This window comes from Lissotriton vulgaris, chromosome 11, assembly GCF_964263255.1.
Source record: "Lissotriton vulgaris chromosome 11, aLisVul1.2, whole genome shotgun sequence".
Lineage (NCBI taxonomy): Eukaryota > Metazoa > Chordata > Amphibia > Caudata > Salamandridae > Lissotriton > Lissotriton vulgaris.
The window spans coordinates 592,644,673-592,664,288 of NC_141699.1; the positions used below are offsets into that span (position 1 = coordinate 592,644,673).

The 19,616-nt window shown below is 47.1% G+C and overlaps 1 protein-coding gene across 1 annotated transcript in view; it reads right to left on the reverse strand.

Moving 5' to 3' along the window:
• The window catches only part of LOC147683193 (uncharacterized), a 502,788-nt gene that overhangs the window by 252,840 nt on the left and 230,332 nt on the right, over positions 1-19,616 (reverse strand). The window contains exons 13-15 of the mRNA XM_086942506.1: positions 14,510-14,575; positions 14,114-14,176; positions 3,885-3,917 (exon numbers count right to left, since the gene is read on the reverse strand). Of these exons, the coding sequence (XP_086798632.1) occupies positions 3,885-3,917; positions 14,114-14,176; positions 14,510-14,575 (162 nt within the window). The remainder of the gene's footprint in view (positions 1-3,884; positions 3,918-14,113; positions 14,177-14,509; positions 14,576-19,616) is intronic.

Genomic DNA, 19,616 nt, shown 5'->3' on the forward strand with positions numbered 1-19,616 from the left:
GGAAAGGCAGGTCATGGAGCATCATTACAGCTGCAGTTTAAATATATTTCTGATTTATAATCTATTTGTGTAAAATGAAGAGCAATCCGTACTAAGATGAAGATTATACCAACAAGTTTATTTTTTGCAAGTTATAATTCATTACAGGACAAAAGAACTCTGCATGCTACTATTTATTCTGGGATACGACCTTTCTTAAAAGTTCTCTACATGAAACTGAGTTTAATACATTTTTACTACTAAATACTAAGTACGCGTTGTTGTGTTTAATTTCGCACGACAGATTCCACTTATGAACTTCATGTCTGCAAATATACTATCTCTTTCATAAGAGTTGCAAGACACCAAGCATTTTAAGCAATTTGTGGGATGGGTGATGATGTGAACTTGTATTATAAGGAATAAAAAAAACTCTGCTGTACATAAAAGGATGTTGCAAGTCATCTTGGAGTTCCATGACCTTATAAAGGAACTCCTCAGTGACTTGTAATAGTCTTATAATGTAGACAGGGATTACTTTATTCCAGATTAAAAAGGTCCATGAAATGTTTGTACAGTGTTACAGTATAAATGAGTTGAGAATAAACAAATACCAGTGATTAAAAATATGGGAAAAGTAGTAGAAGTGCTTCAGATCTGAAAACTGAAGTATCAGAGATAATGCTGTTTGAAGTTTGTGGGTGTTAGATTGTTTTACTGTATATTTTGAGTACGCAGACTAATACAAACAACAGCAAAATTAGTCAGATACAGACTTTCCATTTGTAATGGCGCAAGATTAAAAATAAAATAAAAACCTACTATAAAATTTCTTAGATAGCCCAATGAGAAGGATTCTGTCCATGCAAGAAATATTATAGCAGGAGGTAATTACTCTGTACAGAAATAACTGCCGACCTAATGATCCAGTTAGGGAGCTCTGCAACAAACAGGTATTCATTTAAACCACTGAAAAACTAATTGCAATTACAAGAGCTTTATGAGAAAGTAGTCTCTCCCTCTGAAAATAAACGTCCACGCCAGGCATAACGAGAGGTGAAGAGCCCGTAAAGTCTTTAATAAAGAACAAATGAAAGAGGCATGAGCAAGAGACATAATTTAGTATTGTTAAAGACAATTATATCAAAACTGTGTTAAATGCAATAAAGAAAGTTATATTAATCTGTACATTAGATATTCAGTTTTGAGATGATAGGATCAAGTGGCCTTCTAAAGTAAGGTGCCACGGTGGGGTGCGCAAATATACATGTTCTTATTCAGTCATTCAAGTAAATCTGTCTGGTTAAGAAGGTGGCCTGCAGAATACAAGAAGTACATTTTGAAAGACAATACCCAAAAAAGTGTAATCTAAAGTGAATTGGGGCATTAACCTGTCAGGCTCCAAGACTATGGAACTTACTACATGAAAACACGGGGCTGATCCTAACCGGATGTATGTCGTTACAACGCATACTTTTACTCCGCATACCATTACAACGCGGTTTTTACAACGCATACCATTACAACGCATAGCGCTTTGAGGTGCTGGATAGTGGTAAGTATAATTTACTATTCTAACTCCAGTCCCCGTGGACCCTAGGGAAGGTGTTGGATAGTAAATTAAACTTACCTCTTATCCTAGAGCGCCCCCCAGCGCAATGCGTTGTAATGTCATGCGGTGTAATGCCTGCGTTGTAATGGTAGTGCGGAGTAAAAGTTGCGTTGTAACGGGTGTATACCTTCCTAAGGATGTATGTCGTTACAACGCATACTTTTACTCCGCATACCATTACAACGCGGTTTTTACAACGCATACCATTACAACGCATAGCGCTTTGAGGTGCTGGATAGTGGTAAGTATAATTTACTATTCTAACTCCAGTCCCCGTGGACCCTAGGGAAGGTGTTGGATAGTAAATTAAACTTACCTCTTATCCTAGAGCGCCCCCCAGCGCAATGCGTTGTAATGTCATGCGGTGTAATGCCTGCGTTGTAATGGTAGTGCGGAGTAAAAGTTGCGTTGTGACGGGTGTATACCTTCCTAACCATGCTGTAATTTCTAAGCACCCTTAAGACCAACATATTCAGGAACAAACCTCTAATACAAAAATTTGCCAGTGTCTTTTTGCAAGCTTCTACAAATCTAGCTATTTTATCTAGTCACTGTCACTGCAAGTTCACCGGGTGAACTGCAATAGCTTTTGTCCATTATTGTAAAGCACAACATTGCCTTATATTTGAGGGTGACCCTTGTAAAAACATAAATAAGTAGAAGAGACCTTTAAAAGTGCACTCTAAGTTTTATGTGACTTTTTAGAGGTGAAGGACAAAAAATATGTGTTAATTTACAGGGATATTGACAATGTCAAAAAAATAAAATAACTTCAGCAAAGAAATTGGTTACAGTGTGCCATTATATTTCACCAATCAAACAAAACAGACTGCCAGATAGAGATTAGTTGGGCAGCAGTGGGTGGAGTCTGGATTAATTCACTTCTGAAACAGAACAATATAGCATCCTTATTTCAGTCGCTTTTGTGTAATCTATTGATATGAATTCTATTTTTAGACCCTGCCAGACTGGAGAGCTAGCAGCTAGCCATCTACTTACTGTTGGGGGCTGATGGCATTTAGCGGTCACTTTCAAAGTAGTTTTTCTTCTGAAATTCCTTCTTATTTTAAAAGCGTCGTTTTTTAATTTTCTTAACATTTCTTTTTCGGGCGAACCAAGAGCTTTTTAAAGGAAGCTACATTTTAAGAAAGAGAAAATAATAAGGAGTAAAAAGGAGGGATTCATAGCTATTAAGAAACGGTGGTGTTGATGGAAGTTCATTCAGAGTTGGAGCGCTAACGACTTCTCATGCCCCATCAGTAAAGGTATTATCGCCAAAAGATCAAAGATGAAAGCTGACAACAGAATGAACTGACATATTTTCATATAAAATGCAAAGTGTAATTATACTAATATCAATGGTGCTAAATTTGAAGAACTGCAGCATATTATTGAGCTCTGTGTGAAGATACCTGCGAGTATTCATACGATTGTATTAAAAGGTTACTATGTCATGGAAATCATTGTTGGTGCTTAGAGTAAAGTTTGTAATCTTCCTGGCTCTTATTATACCATTGAACAAATACATTTCAGAATCAGTGAATAAAAAAATATCAAACACACATGAAGGACCCTGGGATAAGATGCAGCTCGTTCTGTCATCAACATGTGTTGCCTCCTTAGTTCTACCTTCAGTATCTGGGCCTTGTGCAGGTTGCGTGGCGATGCCCAGCTCTGCTACCAGTAAAAGGGGCTAATTCAAGAGGAAGCTGGCTCTCCTCACCTTTGGTATGCGTATCTGGTGCCAGGGTCCATGATTTTAGGCACTGGTTATCAGCCACTGCTAAAACTCCATGATCAACAACTCGTTGCAGTTCAGTCAAAGAAGGACTCGACACTATGTTCCTCAGTTCGGCCATTACAATGGGTGCTGACTGCTGATGCAAGGATTACGGCACCTAGGATCGGGCACATCCTCAACATGTACCACCAGCAGAGCAATGGCGCCACTTGGAGAAGCATACCACTCCTCTCTGATAGCAACATCTGGAGACTGCACATGGATGGAGACAGCAGGGGTCGAGATCAGCCCAGCTCTGCCATAAACCTCAGTTGCTAGTGTGTGGCTGGACACAGCAGAAGCCTGCCTCTCTGACCATGTGCTAACCCCATCTAACCATGCATCTGGTGCTTGAGCAGGTGGAGAGACAACAAAAACCCAGCACTTCCCAGCTCAATTATTGCTCGCCCTAATGAACAAGATACAACTGACGATTACTGCAAAGCCAGACAGAGGAAGCAGTGTGGCCATAAAAAGAAAACCTAAAAAAGGTGATGAAAAGGTTGGTCTCACCTTTGGTCCGCGTCTCCCTTTGTGACAAGTACCCTGGAACACAAGAAGGAAAACAATTAAAACTATACACTGCAGTGGCGATATTTTACCTTTTATGAACGTGAGATAGAATACCACAAGGTAACATTTAAAATACATTTGCTTGGCATGAAGGTGCATTGTTCCTGCAGCTTATTAGAATAAAGATGCAGAAATATTAAATATAGATATATAAATGTGGATCACTGATTTTTTTTTTTTATGTGTTTTTATTGCAGAATTATCAACAATCTTCAAGGTCAGGTAACCAGTCTTCCTCTTACAATACAAGGCACTATACTGTTGTAGAATAGTACACAGCCATTCAGCCCACATCCCGGAGGCTGGGCGGCGCACCAACATACCCCATCAGGAGGTCTCACGTACCGATCAGAGGGACACCGGGTCAACAGCACAATTTTGTATCTGCTTTTATCCCCTACCAAACTCCCCCCTCCCCCTCCCTACCGCCAATACTTTCCAGTCTTTACATTGAACTTTGCCCGGTCCCCCAGTTTCCGTGCTGTTAGGTCTATGCTCACACCCTTCCAGCTCAGTCGTTCGTCAGCAATTCGCTTCTCCCATTTCCTCATCGACATCTACTTGCCGCCCTACTCTACATCTGCTGGGGGACCTGGGGAGTCTCCCTATCCTAAGTACCTCCTTTGGTGTGTCTGCGGTGTCCCAGTAACTCCCCCCCCAACCCCTCCCTCCCCTGCTGCCTCTGATGTGGGTGGTATCTATAAGTTCCAAAAGGATGACATATTGCCTATCGGGGTCAAACACTCTGCCTCCCAAGCCTCATGGAACCTCCCTTTCCAAGTGTCCCTCCTCTTCATCCTTGATCAAGAGGTCATTCAGATCCTGTACAATCATTTCCCATGCTCTCGCAAGCTCTAAGCTCTTCTCGTTACCAGTTCTCGTGGCCTGTCGCATTCTGATCTCACTCTCACATTTAGACCATTTCCGCAACTCATTCGTCCATCTCCGGACAGACGGGCCCTCCCTGGATTTCCAGCGCCAAGTAATCTCCCTTTGCGCCAGCATGAGTCCCAGGTCAATAAACTTGCTCGTAATTTTGGTCTTGGTCGTGTGCGGGAACCAAAGCAATATGCACGCGGCCATATCAAATTCCACTTCTCTCTCCGTGACTGCATTCAGGAGCTCCCCCACTTCTGCCCAGTATGTCCCCAATCGCGGGCAGCTCCACAGCATATGATCTAGCTCAACATCAGGTACCAAGCATCTCGGACACGCTGCATCCTGTACTCGAAAGTGCCTTCTAATTTTCCCTGGCGTCAGGTACGCCCTATGCAGTATAAAGAAGTGTATCTACTGAAAGCGGGCATTCCTACTACCCTTCCATGTTCTCTTCCAAATATGGCCCCAAACCGGGTCGGGTATGGGCTTACCTATGCTCTCTTCCCATTTTCCCTTCAGCAAGACCCTCGTTCAACATTCTTGAATGAAGACAGGTCACCGCCTTTACTGTACCCGCAGCCATCACCAGGTATTGGCAGGCCATGGTCGTGTCTGGCTCTGCCAGTCCCCCCCTCCAGTGCTTCTGTATCGCTGTCGTTACTGCGGCATGCAAGAGGTAGCTCCCATCCGAAAGTCCAAACTGGTCCTGTAATTCTTGAAAGGGAACCAGCACCCCGTCGGCATATAGATCTCCCACCATCTGCAGACCCAGGTCTTCCCATTCCGCCAACAGAGACCAATCTCCTCCATGAGGCAGTGCCGTCAACATTCCTATGGGGATCTCGGGGGCGTATGGGCGGGCTGCCCCCGCCCTCTTTAGGCTCCTAAGCCAGCACATCCGGAGGGGTTTCTCTTCAATCGTGAGATCGCCCAATCCCAGCTGCTGCTGCATCACAATGTAGGACAGGATAGGCCGCTGAATACCTTTCCCCCGTCCCTGGTCAGGGCCCCTAAACTCTCTCGCGATGTTCTGCGTCAGGACCTGAAGCTGAGCCGCTAGGTAGTACAGTTCAAAATCGGGGACCGCCATCCCCCTCGAGTTTAGGTCTGTGCAACGTATGCAACGCCACTCCACGCCTGCCTTGGCCCCAAAGGAAGGCAATGACCATCGATCTCAAATCCTTGAAAACCCATAGAGGGACCCAGATCGGCAGGGTGCGGAAATAATAGAGCAACCGCGGCAGAGCCACCATTTTTAACAATGCTATCCGGCCTAGCACTGACAAAGGGAGAGATGCCCAAAAAGTCATACAGCCCCGCAACGCCCTTATGCAACGGCTTATGTTGCCCTCTAGTAGGTCAGCAACTTCGTGATAAACCCTGACCCCCAAATAGGTGAAGCATGCACCCTCCCAGACCACATCGATCGTCAGAGGGGGGTACTGTACATCTCTCCTCAGCGGGAAAATGCAGGTTTTATTCCAGTTCACCTTGAGGCCTGATAGGCTGCCAAACCGAGAGAGCATTTCCGTCGCCCCCCCTCTGGGCATCTTCCGTGTCCTCTAAGTAGAGCAGCAGATCATCCGCATACAATGAGATATAATGGTTTTCCCCATTGCAGTGGATTCCTGAGTATGATACTCCCGTTCGCGCCTGTGCCGCCAGGGGTTCCATCGCCAAGGCGAACAGGAGAGGGGATAGCGAGCAGCCCTGCCTCGTTCCTCTGTGCACTGGATACGCGGGCGATATTACTGGTCCCAGTCTCACCCTGGCCATTGCCTCAGCGTATAGGACCCGCGTCCAGCGGCCAAAACCGCCCCCTAGGCCGAGCTTCTCCAAGACCTTAGCAAGATATTGCCATTCCAGGCTATCAAATGCTTTTTCGATATCCACTGATAGCACTGCAGATCTATGCTCCAGGGCCTGAGCTCCGTCCATTACACGGATCAGGCGGCGGATATTAAGGGATGTATTACTAGTGGGAATGAACCCCGCTTGGTCCTCATGGACCAATGTGGTCATGTGTGGCAGTAATCTAGTGGCCAGAATACGGCTTAAGATCTTGTAATCCACCGTCAGCATAGACAGTGGCCTGTACGATGTCACTTCTGTGGCTTCTTTACCAGGTTTCAGCAGCGGTACCACTAATGCTTCCCTCATCGATTGGGGGAGGCGTCCCAAGGTCTGGGCCTCGGAATATACTACTAGGAGTCTTGGTGCCAAAACATCTACGAATTTCGCATAGAATTCGATCGGCAGGCCATCCACCCCCGGCGTCTTATTTCTAGCCATTTGTTTAATGGCCACCCGAATCTCCGACAGAGTTATTGGGCCGCCCAATTCCTTCGCAGTCTCGTCATCCAGCGCCGGGAGCTGAACAGCGTCTAGGTATTCGTCTATTACCGTGCAGTCTACCCCCAGTTGGCTCTCATATAGAGTCGTATAGTATGACTGGAAGCGAGTCAAAACCGCGGTCTGGGAATAGACCACCTCCTCTGACCCCGTTTTAATGCTCATGATCGGGCAAACCCTAGGCTCTGGATTAGCGAGTTTAGCAAGAAGTGTGCCCACCTTATCTCTCTCCCCGTGCACCTTGGTGAGGTATAGTTTGTAATCATAGCATCTTAGCCTTTCTGTTTCAGTCGCCATCGCTTCTTTCGCTTCTAATAGCCTGCTCTGCAGTTCCGGCCTCTCAGGCCTGCGCCTCTCTAGATCTCTCAGCGCACACTCCGCCTTCTCCAGATCAGCCACCACCACCGTCCTGGCATTCGAAAATCTACCCATGCACACACCTCTCACCACCAACTTCATCGCATCCCATTCCACCGCTCTTGTTGCAGTTGTGCCCTCATTCTCAACAAAATTCCGTTCGATGCCCTCCTGGACTGTGGCGCTAAACACTGGGTCTTCTAATGTATCAGGGCGCAGCTTCCATGTCGGTACCGCAGACCTCACCCGCTGCCATTGCACCGTCATCAGCAAGGGATATGCGTTACCATGGCTGCCAGTGGGCCACTACATAATATAGAGTCTATTCTAACATGTAATGCATGCAGTGCTGAAAAAAAGGAGTAGTCCCTAACGTCGGGGTGTTGCTCCCTCCACACGTCCACAAGGCCCCATCTCTCCTGCCAATCTTTCCTGTGTGCGGCCAACCTCCGAACCGGAGAGTCGGTCAGCGGCGGGTGTGATCTATCTCGCGTGACATCGGTAATTGAATTAAAGTCTCTCCCTGCTATAATAGGGCCCGCTAGGTAGTGTGCCAATAACTCAGAGAGTTTATCAAAGAAACGGGCCTGGTCGACATTATGGGCATATATACTGCTCAGCACTACCTCCCTCCCATACAGCCTGCCCTCTACTACCATAAATCGACCCTCAGGGTCCACTAGCTGATTCGTGACCTGGAATGGGACTCCCGCTCTCACCCAGATCAGTACCCCTCTGGCAAACGCTGAATATGTTGTGCCAAAGACCTGGCCACGCCACCTCTTTTGCAACGCAGTACATTCCTGCCTGGTCAAGTGGGTCTCCTGCAATAATGCAAGCTGGATGCCACGTCTCACCAAATAAGCGTGTACCTTGCTTCTCCGGAACATCGTGCGGAGTCCATGGACGTTCCATGTAAGGCTTTTTAAATCAGGTAACGTTCCCATTGCCGCTGTTCCCCCTCCACTCCGGCAACATCATTTGGACCCCCACATCGCAGCAGCAGTCCCCCCAACATGAAACATCCCAAAAAACCTTCCCAACCCCTCTCCCCAGAACAGGACCCAATAACAAAGCCTCAGCCCCCATCCAAACATATAACATCTCACACAATCCACTACTGTGTGGTCGTCACCATAGAAGGCCTTAAGGGCAATGGGGGGAGGCCCGGGCCGACCCGGGGCAAGCCGGGTCCCCGCTCCAGGCCCAAGATCCCTTATGACAAGTGCAACAGAGTACCTGCTAGTCCGCCAGACACCCCAGATAGTCCGCTCCAGCAGGAGCCAAGTGGTAGGCCTGCACTGCAATGATCACTCGTTGAACAACCCATCCGCCGTTTGCGGGGTGACCTTCGGCCCCACGGAGCTATCCGCCTCGGACAGTTCCTCCCCAGACTTTCTGCTCTTCACTTCTGAGTCCGAGTCCTCCAGTCCCTTCTCCTGTTGCGAGCCCGTGATGATCGCCGTTGCCGCCAGCGCCCCCTTTCTGTCCTCCGCCATCCCGGCAGTTCGCTGTGCATTTTTGAGTTTGTTCTTCTTGCGGATGCATTGCGATTTTCGAATCTGCACCGGCTTCTGTCGTTCCCGGTCTCCTTTATGTTGGCGGTCTGTGCCAGCGCGGTACATCTCCAGCCAGGTCCACGCCTCATCAGGGGTTTGGAAGAATTGGGTCGTCCAGTCCAGGATCACCCGTAATTTGGCCGGGAAGAGTAGCGAATACTGAATACCCTCGTTTCTCAGTTCTTTCTTCACGGCCAAAAAAGACGCCCTGTTCCTCTGGACCTCTTGAGTGTAGTCCGGGAAGATCGTGACCGGGCTATTGTCTATTTTGAAGGGGCCCACCGAGCCTGCTCTTTGAATCAGAAAGTCACGGTCCTTGTAGTGCAAGAGTCTGATCACCATCGGGCGCGGAGGGCGCCCCTGCATGGGCGGGCGAGTCGGGACCCTGTGTGCACGCTCCAGGGAGAAGAACGGAGATAAGCCCTCCGGGGCCACAACTGTTTTCAACCAGTTCTCCATGTAGGCCACGGCATCGTCCCCCTCAATTTTTTCTGGCAGGCCCACCACCCGGATGTTGTTCCTCCGGTTACGGCTTTCGGAATCCTCCGCCCGTTTCTCCAGCGTCGCCAGCCACTCCAGGATATCAGACAATTTGCGTTCTGCGGTGACCACCGCCGGTTTCAGTTCCGAGAGCAGTTGTTCATTATCCTTAACCTTGTCGGATAGTTTTGCGTGATCCGCCCTCAGCAGTCCCAGTCCCGTGGCCACCTGAGCAATGTCCTGGTGTAGGGAGTCCTTGGTTGCCGCAATCACATCTAATATGCCATCCAGCCGTGCGTTCAGTCGTAGTTCTTGCGCTGATGCCTCCTGCGCCGCGGGCGGGCCCCCGACCAAGTTCGGTATGGCCAGCTGGCCGCCTCCCCTCTCCTCGCACTCGTTACTGCCTTTGGCAGCCATCTGGGTAACTGCAGTTATCGCCGCTGGGCAGCTCCCGATTGACCGTCCAGTTCAAAGGCCCCTCTGACGGGTGGCCGCCCCCTGAGTCTCTCCTCCGCTCCGGGATCTCTAGTGTCCACTCAAGGGATGGCCACCGCTTCAAGTGGACGGGCCACTCTCCGCTCGGGGAGTCGCCCGCCGAATCCGGAGGGGCCACCCCCAGTCTCTCCAGGCGGAACCACCCCTATGGATTCCCCACGGCTCAATGGTTCCGTCGTCCAACGCCTCCCTCCTGCGCCAGGTCCAACAAGCGCTAGGGCAGGGTGTCGACTACTCCTCCTCGGGCACTCAAGTCAGGGCAGCCCCAACCGGGCATGGGCGCCTCACTCCCGCAGCGCAGCCAGGCGAGCCCCCTCACCACCTGGATCTTGACCTCCGGGTCGGCTCCGCGCCAGCTGCACGATCTTGGGCACTCATGTGCCGCTCCCCTCTCTGTGACCAGTCACTTCTGCCAGGCCAGGTCGTATGTTCCCCCTCCAAGCTCTCGCTCACCGCTCGCGGACCGGGGTCCCCTTTGTGCTACCATCGTCGCCTTCTGGTGGTGTCTCCTCCGCAGGCGGAGACCGCCGTGCTGCTCCCTTTCCCGCTCCTCAGCACCTGGCCGAATCCCGGACCTCCAGTACCGTTTCGGATCCCCACCGCTACACGAGGATCGGGCGTCACCGCTGTGGACCGCTCCCCGGCGAAATGGCCGCCGGCACCGGCAGCGGGGGGATGGCTCCCCGCCAGCAACCCCGGAACTGCAGGCTTCCGTTCCGTTCCGTGCTCCCTCCGCAGCCTCTCTTCTCCGCGCAGCAAAGGGCAGCACCTGCCGGAGTCCTCCGGCCGCCTCCCACGCCGCGCCTCAGCCGCGGTCTTCCGTACTCCGCAGCTCAGCTACCGCTGCTCGGGGTGGCCGCCATCTTGGGCTCTATGTCTGCCTTCCCGCAGGACGCTACTAGCCGGTCGCCTCTCCGTTCCTGGCGACCTGCTGGCCCCCGAATGTCACCCTCTGATTGTCCGGTGACTAAAGCTCGGTTTCTGAGCTTCCTACCTGCCCAGAAGTGCGGGAATCCAGGATAATTATGGGATCAGGCACGGAGCTGTAGGCTCACGCCGCCATCCCGATCGGCGTCCAAGCCACGCCCCCTTTGTGGATCACTGATTACACACACAAAGTAAGCAGACAGGACAAAACATGTTAGCTCACAGCAAGCATAATGAAAGCCCAGCAGTCAGCAATGTAAGCTCACAGGGCCTAGAATGTACACTATGAGCGTGCACGCTGTAAGCTCACAGGACACACAGCGTGCACATAGGGCGCAAAATGTAAGCTCACTGAAATCACAATGTAATTTCACTGAATACACAATGAAAGTTCATTTGAAGGTCATTACAAGGTCACTAGACACACAATACAAGGTCACTAGACACAACATACAGTCACTGAACATACAACGCAATCTCACTGGACTACAATATAAACTGAAGACACACAACATCTCAACGGACATACAATTTAAACTCAAAAAGGCACAATTTAGCCACAGAGAGCAAAGGAGATACAATGTAAGACCACTAGACACATAATGTAATTTCACAGTGCATACAATATAAGCTCAAAGGATATACAATTTAAACTCCAAATAAGTACAATTTAAGGTCAGAGGGCGCACAGTGTAAGAGCAATGGATCTGAATTGTAAACACATATGGCATACAAAGTAGACTCACAAGGAAAACATGTACGCTCACTAAACACACAATGTAAGGTAATTGGGCACACAGTGTAAGCTCACAGATCACATAGTGTAGGTTCACTGGGCCACAATGTACGCCTCACACTACACACAATATAAGCTCACAACTTAAGCTCAAAGGCTGCACAACTGAAGTTCAAAAAATGCACAATGTAATATCAAAAGATGTGTATTGAAAGCTCACAGGACACACAGTCTAAGCTCAAATTAATACAATGTAAGCTCAGTGAACCACATTGTAAGCTTTCTGGGTACAACGCTGTAAGGTCACAGGACACACACTGTAAGGTTATTGGACACCCAACGTAAGGTCACAATGCACACAATGTAAGCTCAATAAACACACCATGTAAGGTCACTGGACAGAGAAAGTAAGCTCAATGGGCCATACTGTACGTTAATAGGAAGCATAGTGTTGGCTCACAGGACATATCATGTAAGTTAAAAAAAATACAATTAGCGCTGAGACGCCCACGGGCATTTGTTTGCGCTTAATAAATGTCAAAAATAAAGAAAGAAAGAAAGAAACACCAAAGGGTGCACAATCTAAGCTCTAAGGAAACATAACGTAAGCTATAAGGACACATAATGTAAGATTACAGGATTTGGAATGTACACTTAGAGGACACATATTGTATGTTCAGATGACATGCAATGTATTACTATGTATCCTCTAAAGGACCCACAGCGTCAGCTCACAGAAAACTCAATGTAAGCCTGCATGAGCGCAATTCAAGTTTGCACGATAAGCAAGGCACATTAAAAGGGCAAACAGAGGGGGAGAAAATTCATGCTCACATGTATACAGTGTAAGCTAAGAGGATACACATTCTAAACTCATTCTGCTACTATGATCACAGGTGGCATATTCCATACTCCTTTATTCACAATGTAACTTCAGTGCATACAATGTAAAATCACAAGACATAAAATGTAAGGACAAAGGACAAACAGCATGAGCTTCGAGGATCTACAATATAAGCTCACAGATCACACTCCACCTTTGCCAACTTCCGCCAATGTTTGGATAACATCTGTGCCTGGATGACCATCAACCACCTTAGGCTCAACACTGATAAGACAGAGGTCTTATTTTTTAACCAGAAAACTCTGATATCCCCCAGCCTGTGGTGGCCCACAGTGCTTAATCCCTCGCCTACTCCTGTTCAATCAGCACGCAACCTTGGTTTTCAGTTTGATGACTCACTTTCTTGTAAAGCACAAATCAACAAGGTCACCTCAGCTTGCTTTGCGAAACTTCGCATGATTAAAAAGATCTTCCCGTACCTCCCCTTAGACGCCCGTAGAACCATCACTCAGGCCCTCATCACATCTCATCTATATTACGCCAACAGCTTGTACGCCGGTGCCCCTCAATATCTGATCGATCGTCTTCAGATCGTGCAGAATCCGGCGGCTAGACTGATTGGAAATATCCCCTATCGTCAGTCGGTTGCTTCTTACTGCAAAAAGCTACACTGGCTTCCTATTGCAAGCCGCATTCAATTCAAGATCCTCACCCTCGCCTTTCGTGCTATCAATGGCCTTGGGCCAGGATACCTGAAAAAGCGAGTGGTAATATCTCAATCAGTCAGATCGCTGAGATCTAACAATTTACGTCTCTTGGTTGTACCACGCTTTCGATGATCCAGAATGGGCGGCAGAGGGTTTGGCGTAATGACTGCCAAACTATGGAACTGCCTCCCACTTGACCTCAGGTTCTGCCCGTCTGAATCCCTCTTCCGTAGTAAATTAAAAACGTGGCTGTTCTCCAGGTCATGAATTTAGTCCTGCACTTGTCTTGATCCTCTCCTGTATTCCTGAGCTTCTGTCTTAGTGCCGGGACACCCCTTCGGCGCTGTATAAGCTACTTAAATAAATAAATCACACAAAGTTAGCTCACAGCACAAGCAATACAAGCTTGCAGCACACAAGGCAAACTCACAGGTTACACAATGCCAGCTCACAGTTCTACACAACTTGTGCACTCTGGACAGAAAAATGTAAGCTCATCTGACACAAAAGCTAAAGTAACAGGATACAATGCTGAGCCGCCATGGGTCAGACTATGTAGGCTGAACAGTCCAAAAATGTAATCTCAAAGGTCCCAAATTGTGAACTAACATTATACAAAATGTAAGCTCACATGACATACAACGCAAGCTTACAGGACAATTTAAGCTGACAGCACACGATTAAGTCGCCAGGACACAAACAATATTGCACTATGGGCTCCCTACATCTTTAGATGCGGTACATGCAGTTGACATCAAGAGATGAGGTGCTCGCACAGGCAATCGTGATCCAGCATAAGAGAGGGCAATTAGGACCAATCAAACAAAACTCACCGTCTCTCCTATAGGACCCTGTTGCCCAGGTTCACCTCTGATGCCATCTGGCCCCGGGTCACCCTGAGAACAAAGGCAACAAAAGAAGACACAGAAAAGATTATAGCTTTAGGAGTAGGTAAACAATGACAGTTAAGGCCATGGAGAGACCACCTCAACCATAAACACACTATTCAGAAACGTTTGTGCACAGTAATCTATAAGGAGAGCCTTGTCTATGAGAGATCCCTTCAAATGGCAGCGCTAAGTGGAAAGGCCTCACCGATCTCTCAAGTTCCTCTACTAGAAGCAATTGCTCCCATTCAGTTTGTTCACTATGAGCAAGTGGATGAGTTCATGTATCCATTCCACACCAGCCCCAATGACCTAATACCTACAATTGTCTCACGTTATTACCTGAGTTCCTTCATCCCCTTTGGCCCCCTGAGGTCCAGCCGTTGTGTTCCGTCTTCCGGGGCTACCCTGAGGAAGACAAACAGAGTTAAACAAATGTTGTATACCAACAATAGTCTTTGGCAATACATAGGGTGGGTTAAGATCCACCATATCAGCGGTTGGATGGCTGTCATTCAGAAACTTAGATGCGCTCTGTTAGCAAGGGTGACCACAACTATAGGCAGAAGGAAACAAGATATGTTCTGCATTTAAATTCCAACTAACTGATCATTATTAAAGACTAGGTAAATCAAACGTTTATTGGACGCGTTTCACATCTCCCACTTCCACTTTCACATTCACATGTACAATGCACTGCTGTACACCTCAGAGTTATTGGGGTATCCAACCAATTTGAAGCTGTAAGCAGGAGTTTTAAAATCATTGAGTTGGTGGTGAGTGAGAGCAGGCTCAAACGAAATGACCAAAAATGGAAGTCCTGGTTCTAGGGCCAGCACCACTCCGCAAAAGACTTCTCACCGTAGGCCCATATCCATGCTTTTTCTGCCGTATGGTACCCATCAAAAGTAGAAACCTGAAAGTACAGTGGGGAGCACACCTGAAAAATAGGAGTTGTGAAAGCCTCCTTCTACCAAAATTAACTCATAAGAAAGTCCCTCTCTCACACCACCTCACTGTGGGAGTTGCTATGATCAACGTAAAGCTAGGATGTGGAAATAAGTGGTATTACTGAATGCAGCACACCAAATCAGAAGGTTATAAAATGGTGCAAAATGCAGAAAAGAGAATGATCTTTGGTCTAAAATATTAACCCATCATCATCCAACTCAGAAGCCTGCACTGGTTCCCAGTAAAAAAATTAAAAACCATATTCAAACTGCTCTGCCTCACATATACATGTGTTGAATACTCAGCTTCCTAAAATCTTGGAAAGAACACTGTAAAATATGCCTAAACTACCAACTATGGCCTAAAGCGGGGCTCTTCCTGGTCATACTCAGATGCAAATAACAGGCGGCACTGACACTTCTCAGTTGAGGTCTTGAACACCTGGAACAACCTTCCAAAATAAATCTACCTGGCCTAGTGCATGGTGTAATTCAGGACAAATCTAAAGACACGCCTATATTAAAAATACACGCTCATCTCTGCTTTAGCCACACCCATACACATTCACCATAACACTATCCCTACACGTTCTGCCTATGCATCATTGACACCAACTTGGTAAGGGTAATGTAACAAAGACTGTCTCTATCATGGTACTAAAGGTACAAGAAGTAGTTATATTTTGCAGTATATAGGAGATAAACACACCCTAAAGTTAAGCTTCTCACATAGGTAGCACACCCAATAGCCTTGTTTGAGGGCCAAAATATAAACCCAAGGCCCAACTTCTGCTATAGCAAGTATGTCTCTCTGCCATGAGCAAACACAAAACTCTAATCCCCTCCCACCAGAATAATGCTATGCGAGGAGCGGAACTGAAGTCTCCCCAATCAGAAACATACCAGGGAGCAATGTGCAAATACTAGATTATTAGCCTGACTAGCTAGGAGTATGGCCTAAACTATGTGCTTGGACTTGTATTTCAGAGATTCTTATCCAGAATACATTTCACTACTACAGGCATGGCTCTAGGCTTCTCTGATGAATAGCATCTAAGGCTGCCAAGTGCAAAAATAAACACAAAACTCACAGGGCATGATTTAGAATCTGGCGGAAAGGTTAGTCTGTCACAACAGCGATGAAGAACCTTTTTCGCAGGTGCAGCAGCGGGGGCATTGAACTTTGTTTGCCTACGGCCATCTGGGGTGGGACCTCATCCCCCAGGGTGCAGCCTACTGTGGGCGGGCCAGGTCAGAATGATGCGCTCTTAAGCACCATCAGGGTCCCACAGAGCGTGTGAGAGCAGCAGCGGGGGCCTTGAACTTTGTTTCCCTATGGCCATTTGGGGTGGAACTTCATCCCCCAGAGTACAGCTTGCTGTGGGCTGGGCCAGGCCAGGATGACAAGCTCTTAAACGACATCAGAGTCCCTCAGAGCGGGTGAGAGCAGTAGAGGGGGCCTGAACTTTGTTTCCTGGTAGCCATCTGGGGTGGGACTTCGCCCCCACAATATAGCCTGCTGTGGGCGAGGCTAGGCCATGACAACGTGGTCTTAAGCACCATCAAAGTCCCCCAGCACAGGATGCATATGAGTCGCGCCAGAGCATGCACCCGGGCCAAGATCATGCCTGTCCTTGCTCGTCAGTGACTGGAGGAGGCTCTCTTTCGTTTGATCCTTAAAGATTGGTGAGTTGTACTTTTTGGCTGTGGCATGGGGAAGTGTAAGGCATCTGAACCTCTGAAGACCAATGTGAAGAGATCTAAGAAACATTCCCCTATGGACACTGGCACTAACCTTTCAGCGGGTAGGAACTGCACTCTGGATGACAGTGACCATTTAATCAAGGAAGTGAAATCCATAATTATAACTGATACCACAGTACTCAGAGGTACAAAATGAGCAACCAAAGTCCCTGAAATGTTTAAGAAATGAGGTACAACACCTGCAGGAAATACTGAAGGGGCTGCGTCCGCTGATGGGGATTTGTTGATTAATATCCCTTTGCCTCCCTTACCTATGCCACCTTTATCACCTGTAGTTAATGTAGTGTCCAATGTACCCTGTGTTAATAGGTACTTTAGTGGTTGATGATGCGCCCAGTCAAGTTCCCGGTTCCCCCTCTACACAACACTTGCCTGTGAACTTGGCTACTAATATTCCATCTGCATCACAGGATATTATCACCTCTGTGCCTCTCAGTAATGCCAACCTCAATTCCTTGTATTGTAAGCTAGACAATCTCAAAGGCCTGGTTGTCCTTCTAGTTGAGCGTCTTTCTAAAGAGGAGGCTCGACGAGTGCATATCTGCTTCTGCTCACGCAAAGACCCTTCAAATCTGGTTAGGGAAATTTTGTGTACTGACCCAAGTTTGGGTTATATTTATAGAGCCAAGAAGAGTGCATGATTGTCTATTTCAGGCCAAGCTGCAACACATGCTTGTGATCCCGGCATCACCTTGAAAGCCAATGTGCCACTTGAGCGACCAACCAGGTCAATATTAACTCTAATCAGGGTGTTGATTCATCCTCACTGCGGCCTATGCAAGGGTTTTCACTTTCTTCATCTAGGACTGCGCAATCAGTTACACGGGCTAATGAGAACCCTCTTCTGACATATCTACCTTTGGCTGATACAATTGAGAGCAATTGTTTTTCAACCTCGAGAAAATCCCCCGTTGTATCACACTTTGCCATATCTTAACAATATATTAAAGAGGATGACTCTAAGAGGCTTGTGTACTTTACATTGGTACCCAAGTTGTGAAGATACTGAGGCACTTATTAACAAAGTTATCTATTGGCTTAGATCGAAATATAATTGTCTGTCAATCATCTGATCAGACATTGTAAGTGCCAAACTGTGCCGTGGCAGTCTTGTTAATTTTGATTATATTGTGTTAAGCTTGACGAATGAACCGATGGTACAAGATCTCTTAGGCATGGAGCTTAGAACATGTAATCATCAACCCCGCTTGCACAACCAGTCCAAACCTGCACATGAATGGTATCCAACTTGAGCGAGTATCTGTTTTTGACTATCTAGTTCTTACCCTAACAGAAAAAATGGAGTGGGGGCCACAAATGGATGACTCAAGCCTTAAGCTAGCAAGGACTACAGGCGGGCTGGCCAAGATATACAGAAACTCTTTTCATAAGCCCATAGGACCGGTTATAGATATCTATAAAACCCAACAAAGGAGAGCTGCAATGCATGGGGCCGAACTCTGGGGGCATTGTCTTCCCAAGACCATCAACAAGACTGGGAATAATTTCTTCAGATAGTTGTTCGGCCTACCAGCGAGTGCCCCACTTGTTCCACTCCATCTGGACTTAGGGGTGAGACCAATCGTAGAGGAAATTGGCTGTAGACCCCTAATATTTTGGCAACGAAGATGGGTGACCCCTGAACTGACCAAATATCGGACAGAGTTACAAGAAATATTGGGATTTCCCAGTGTAAGTAAACTGGCATGGTTTGCACACATAAAGGAAGGTCTTCACGCTATAGGTAGAGACAGCCTATGGAGTAACCTTGAGGTAGCATGTAATGCAATCTCGCATATACAATTAGTCAGTAGGTATAGGGGGGTGAACTTGCCCAACTCCATGAAAAATCTGCTACCAGCTCTCTTACAGTTAATTTCCTGAAAATAAAGGACACCTATAATTTGGAGACTTACTTAGATGATATGCAACCGGCCTTAGCTAGGAACCCTTATATACAGTTCAGGCATGTCTCCCTCCCTCTGCGTGCATTTTCTAACAAATGTACTGGCAGTTCTGCTCTGGGTTGCCCACCATGCAGTTGTGAAGAGGAGACCAAACTCCACGTATTTTTCTTTTGTCTTGGATACAAAAAAATTAGACAAAGATGGTTGGTATGATTGTGTAGGAACCTAGGTACAGGACGCTGTGAAGAAGCATTTAGGCTTCTCAAACATAATACCCAAATGCCAATAGTTTATGCTGTATCTTGTTTTTTAACTTCTATGTGGTGGCGAGTCAATTTTAAGAACCAGTAATGGCCATAACATTGAGTGACCTTTTTATATGATCATGTATCAATTTTATCGAGTTTTACATAGTTTTAGGGCCACATGCATCAAACTGTGGATATGCGATTCCTAAATTGCAATTTTTAATAAATCGCAATTTAGGAATCGCAAATGCTTATGCATGTAGAAATCGCAAATACAATTATGATTCCTGATTTGCAAATAAGGAATTGCTTCTCATTGATTCCTATGGGACTAGAGGCCCAAAGGAATCAATGGGAATTGCATGCACAATTTGCGTGTACCAAATAGGTAATCGCAAATTGCGCACACAATTTCAAGGGTGCAAGGGTGCCGAATGGACACCCTGATGCAGCCCTGAAACTGCAATTTTAACAAATGTTGCACACACACATGCCCCAAGGACATGTATGTGTGCAACATAGATCTTTGAAAAAGGCACTTTTGTGCATTTTTCAAAGTTCTCACAAATACTATCAACTT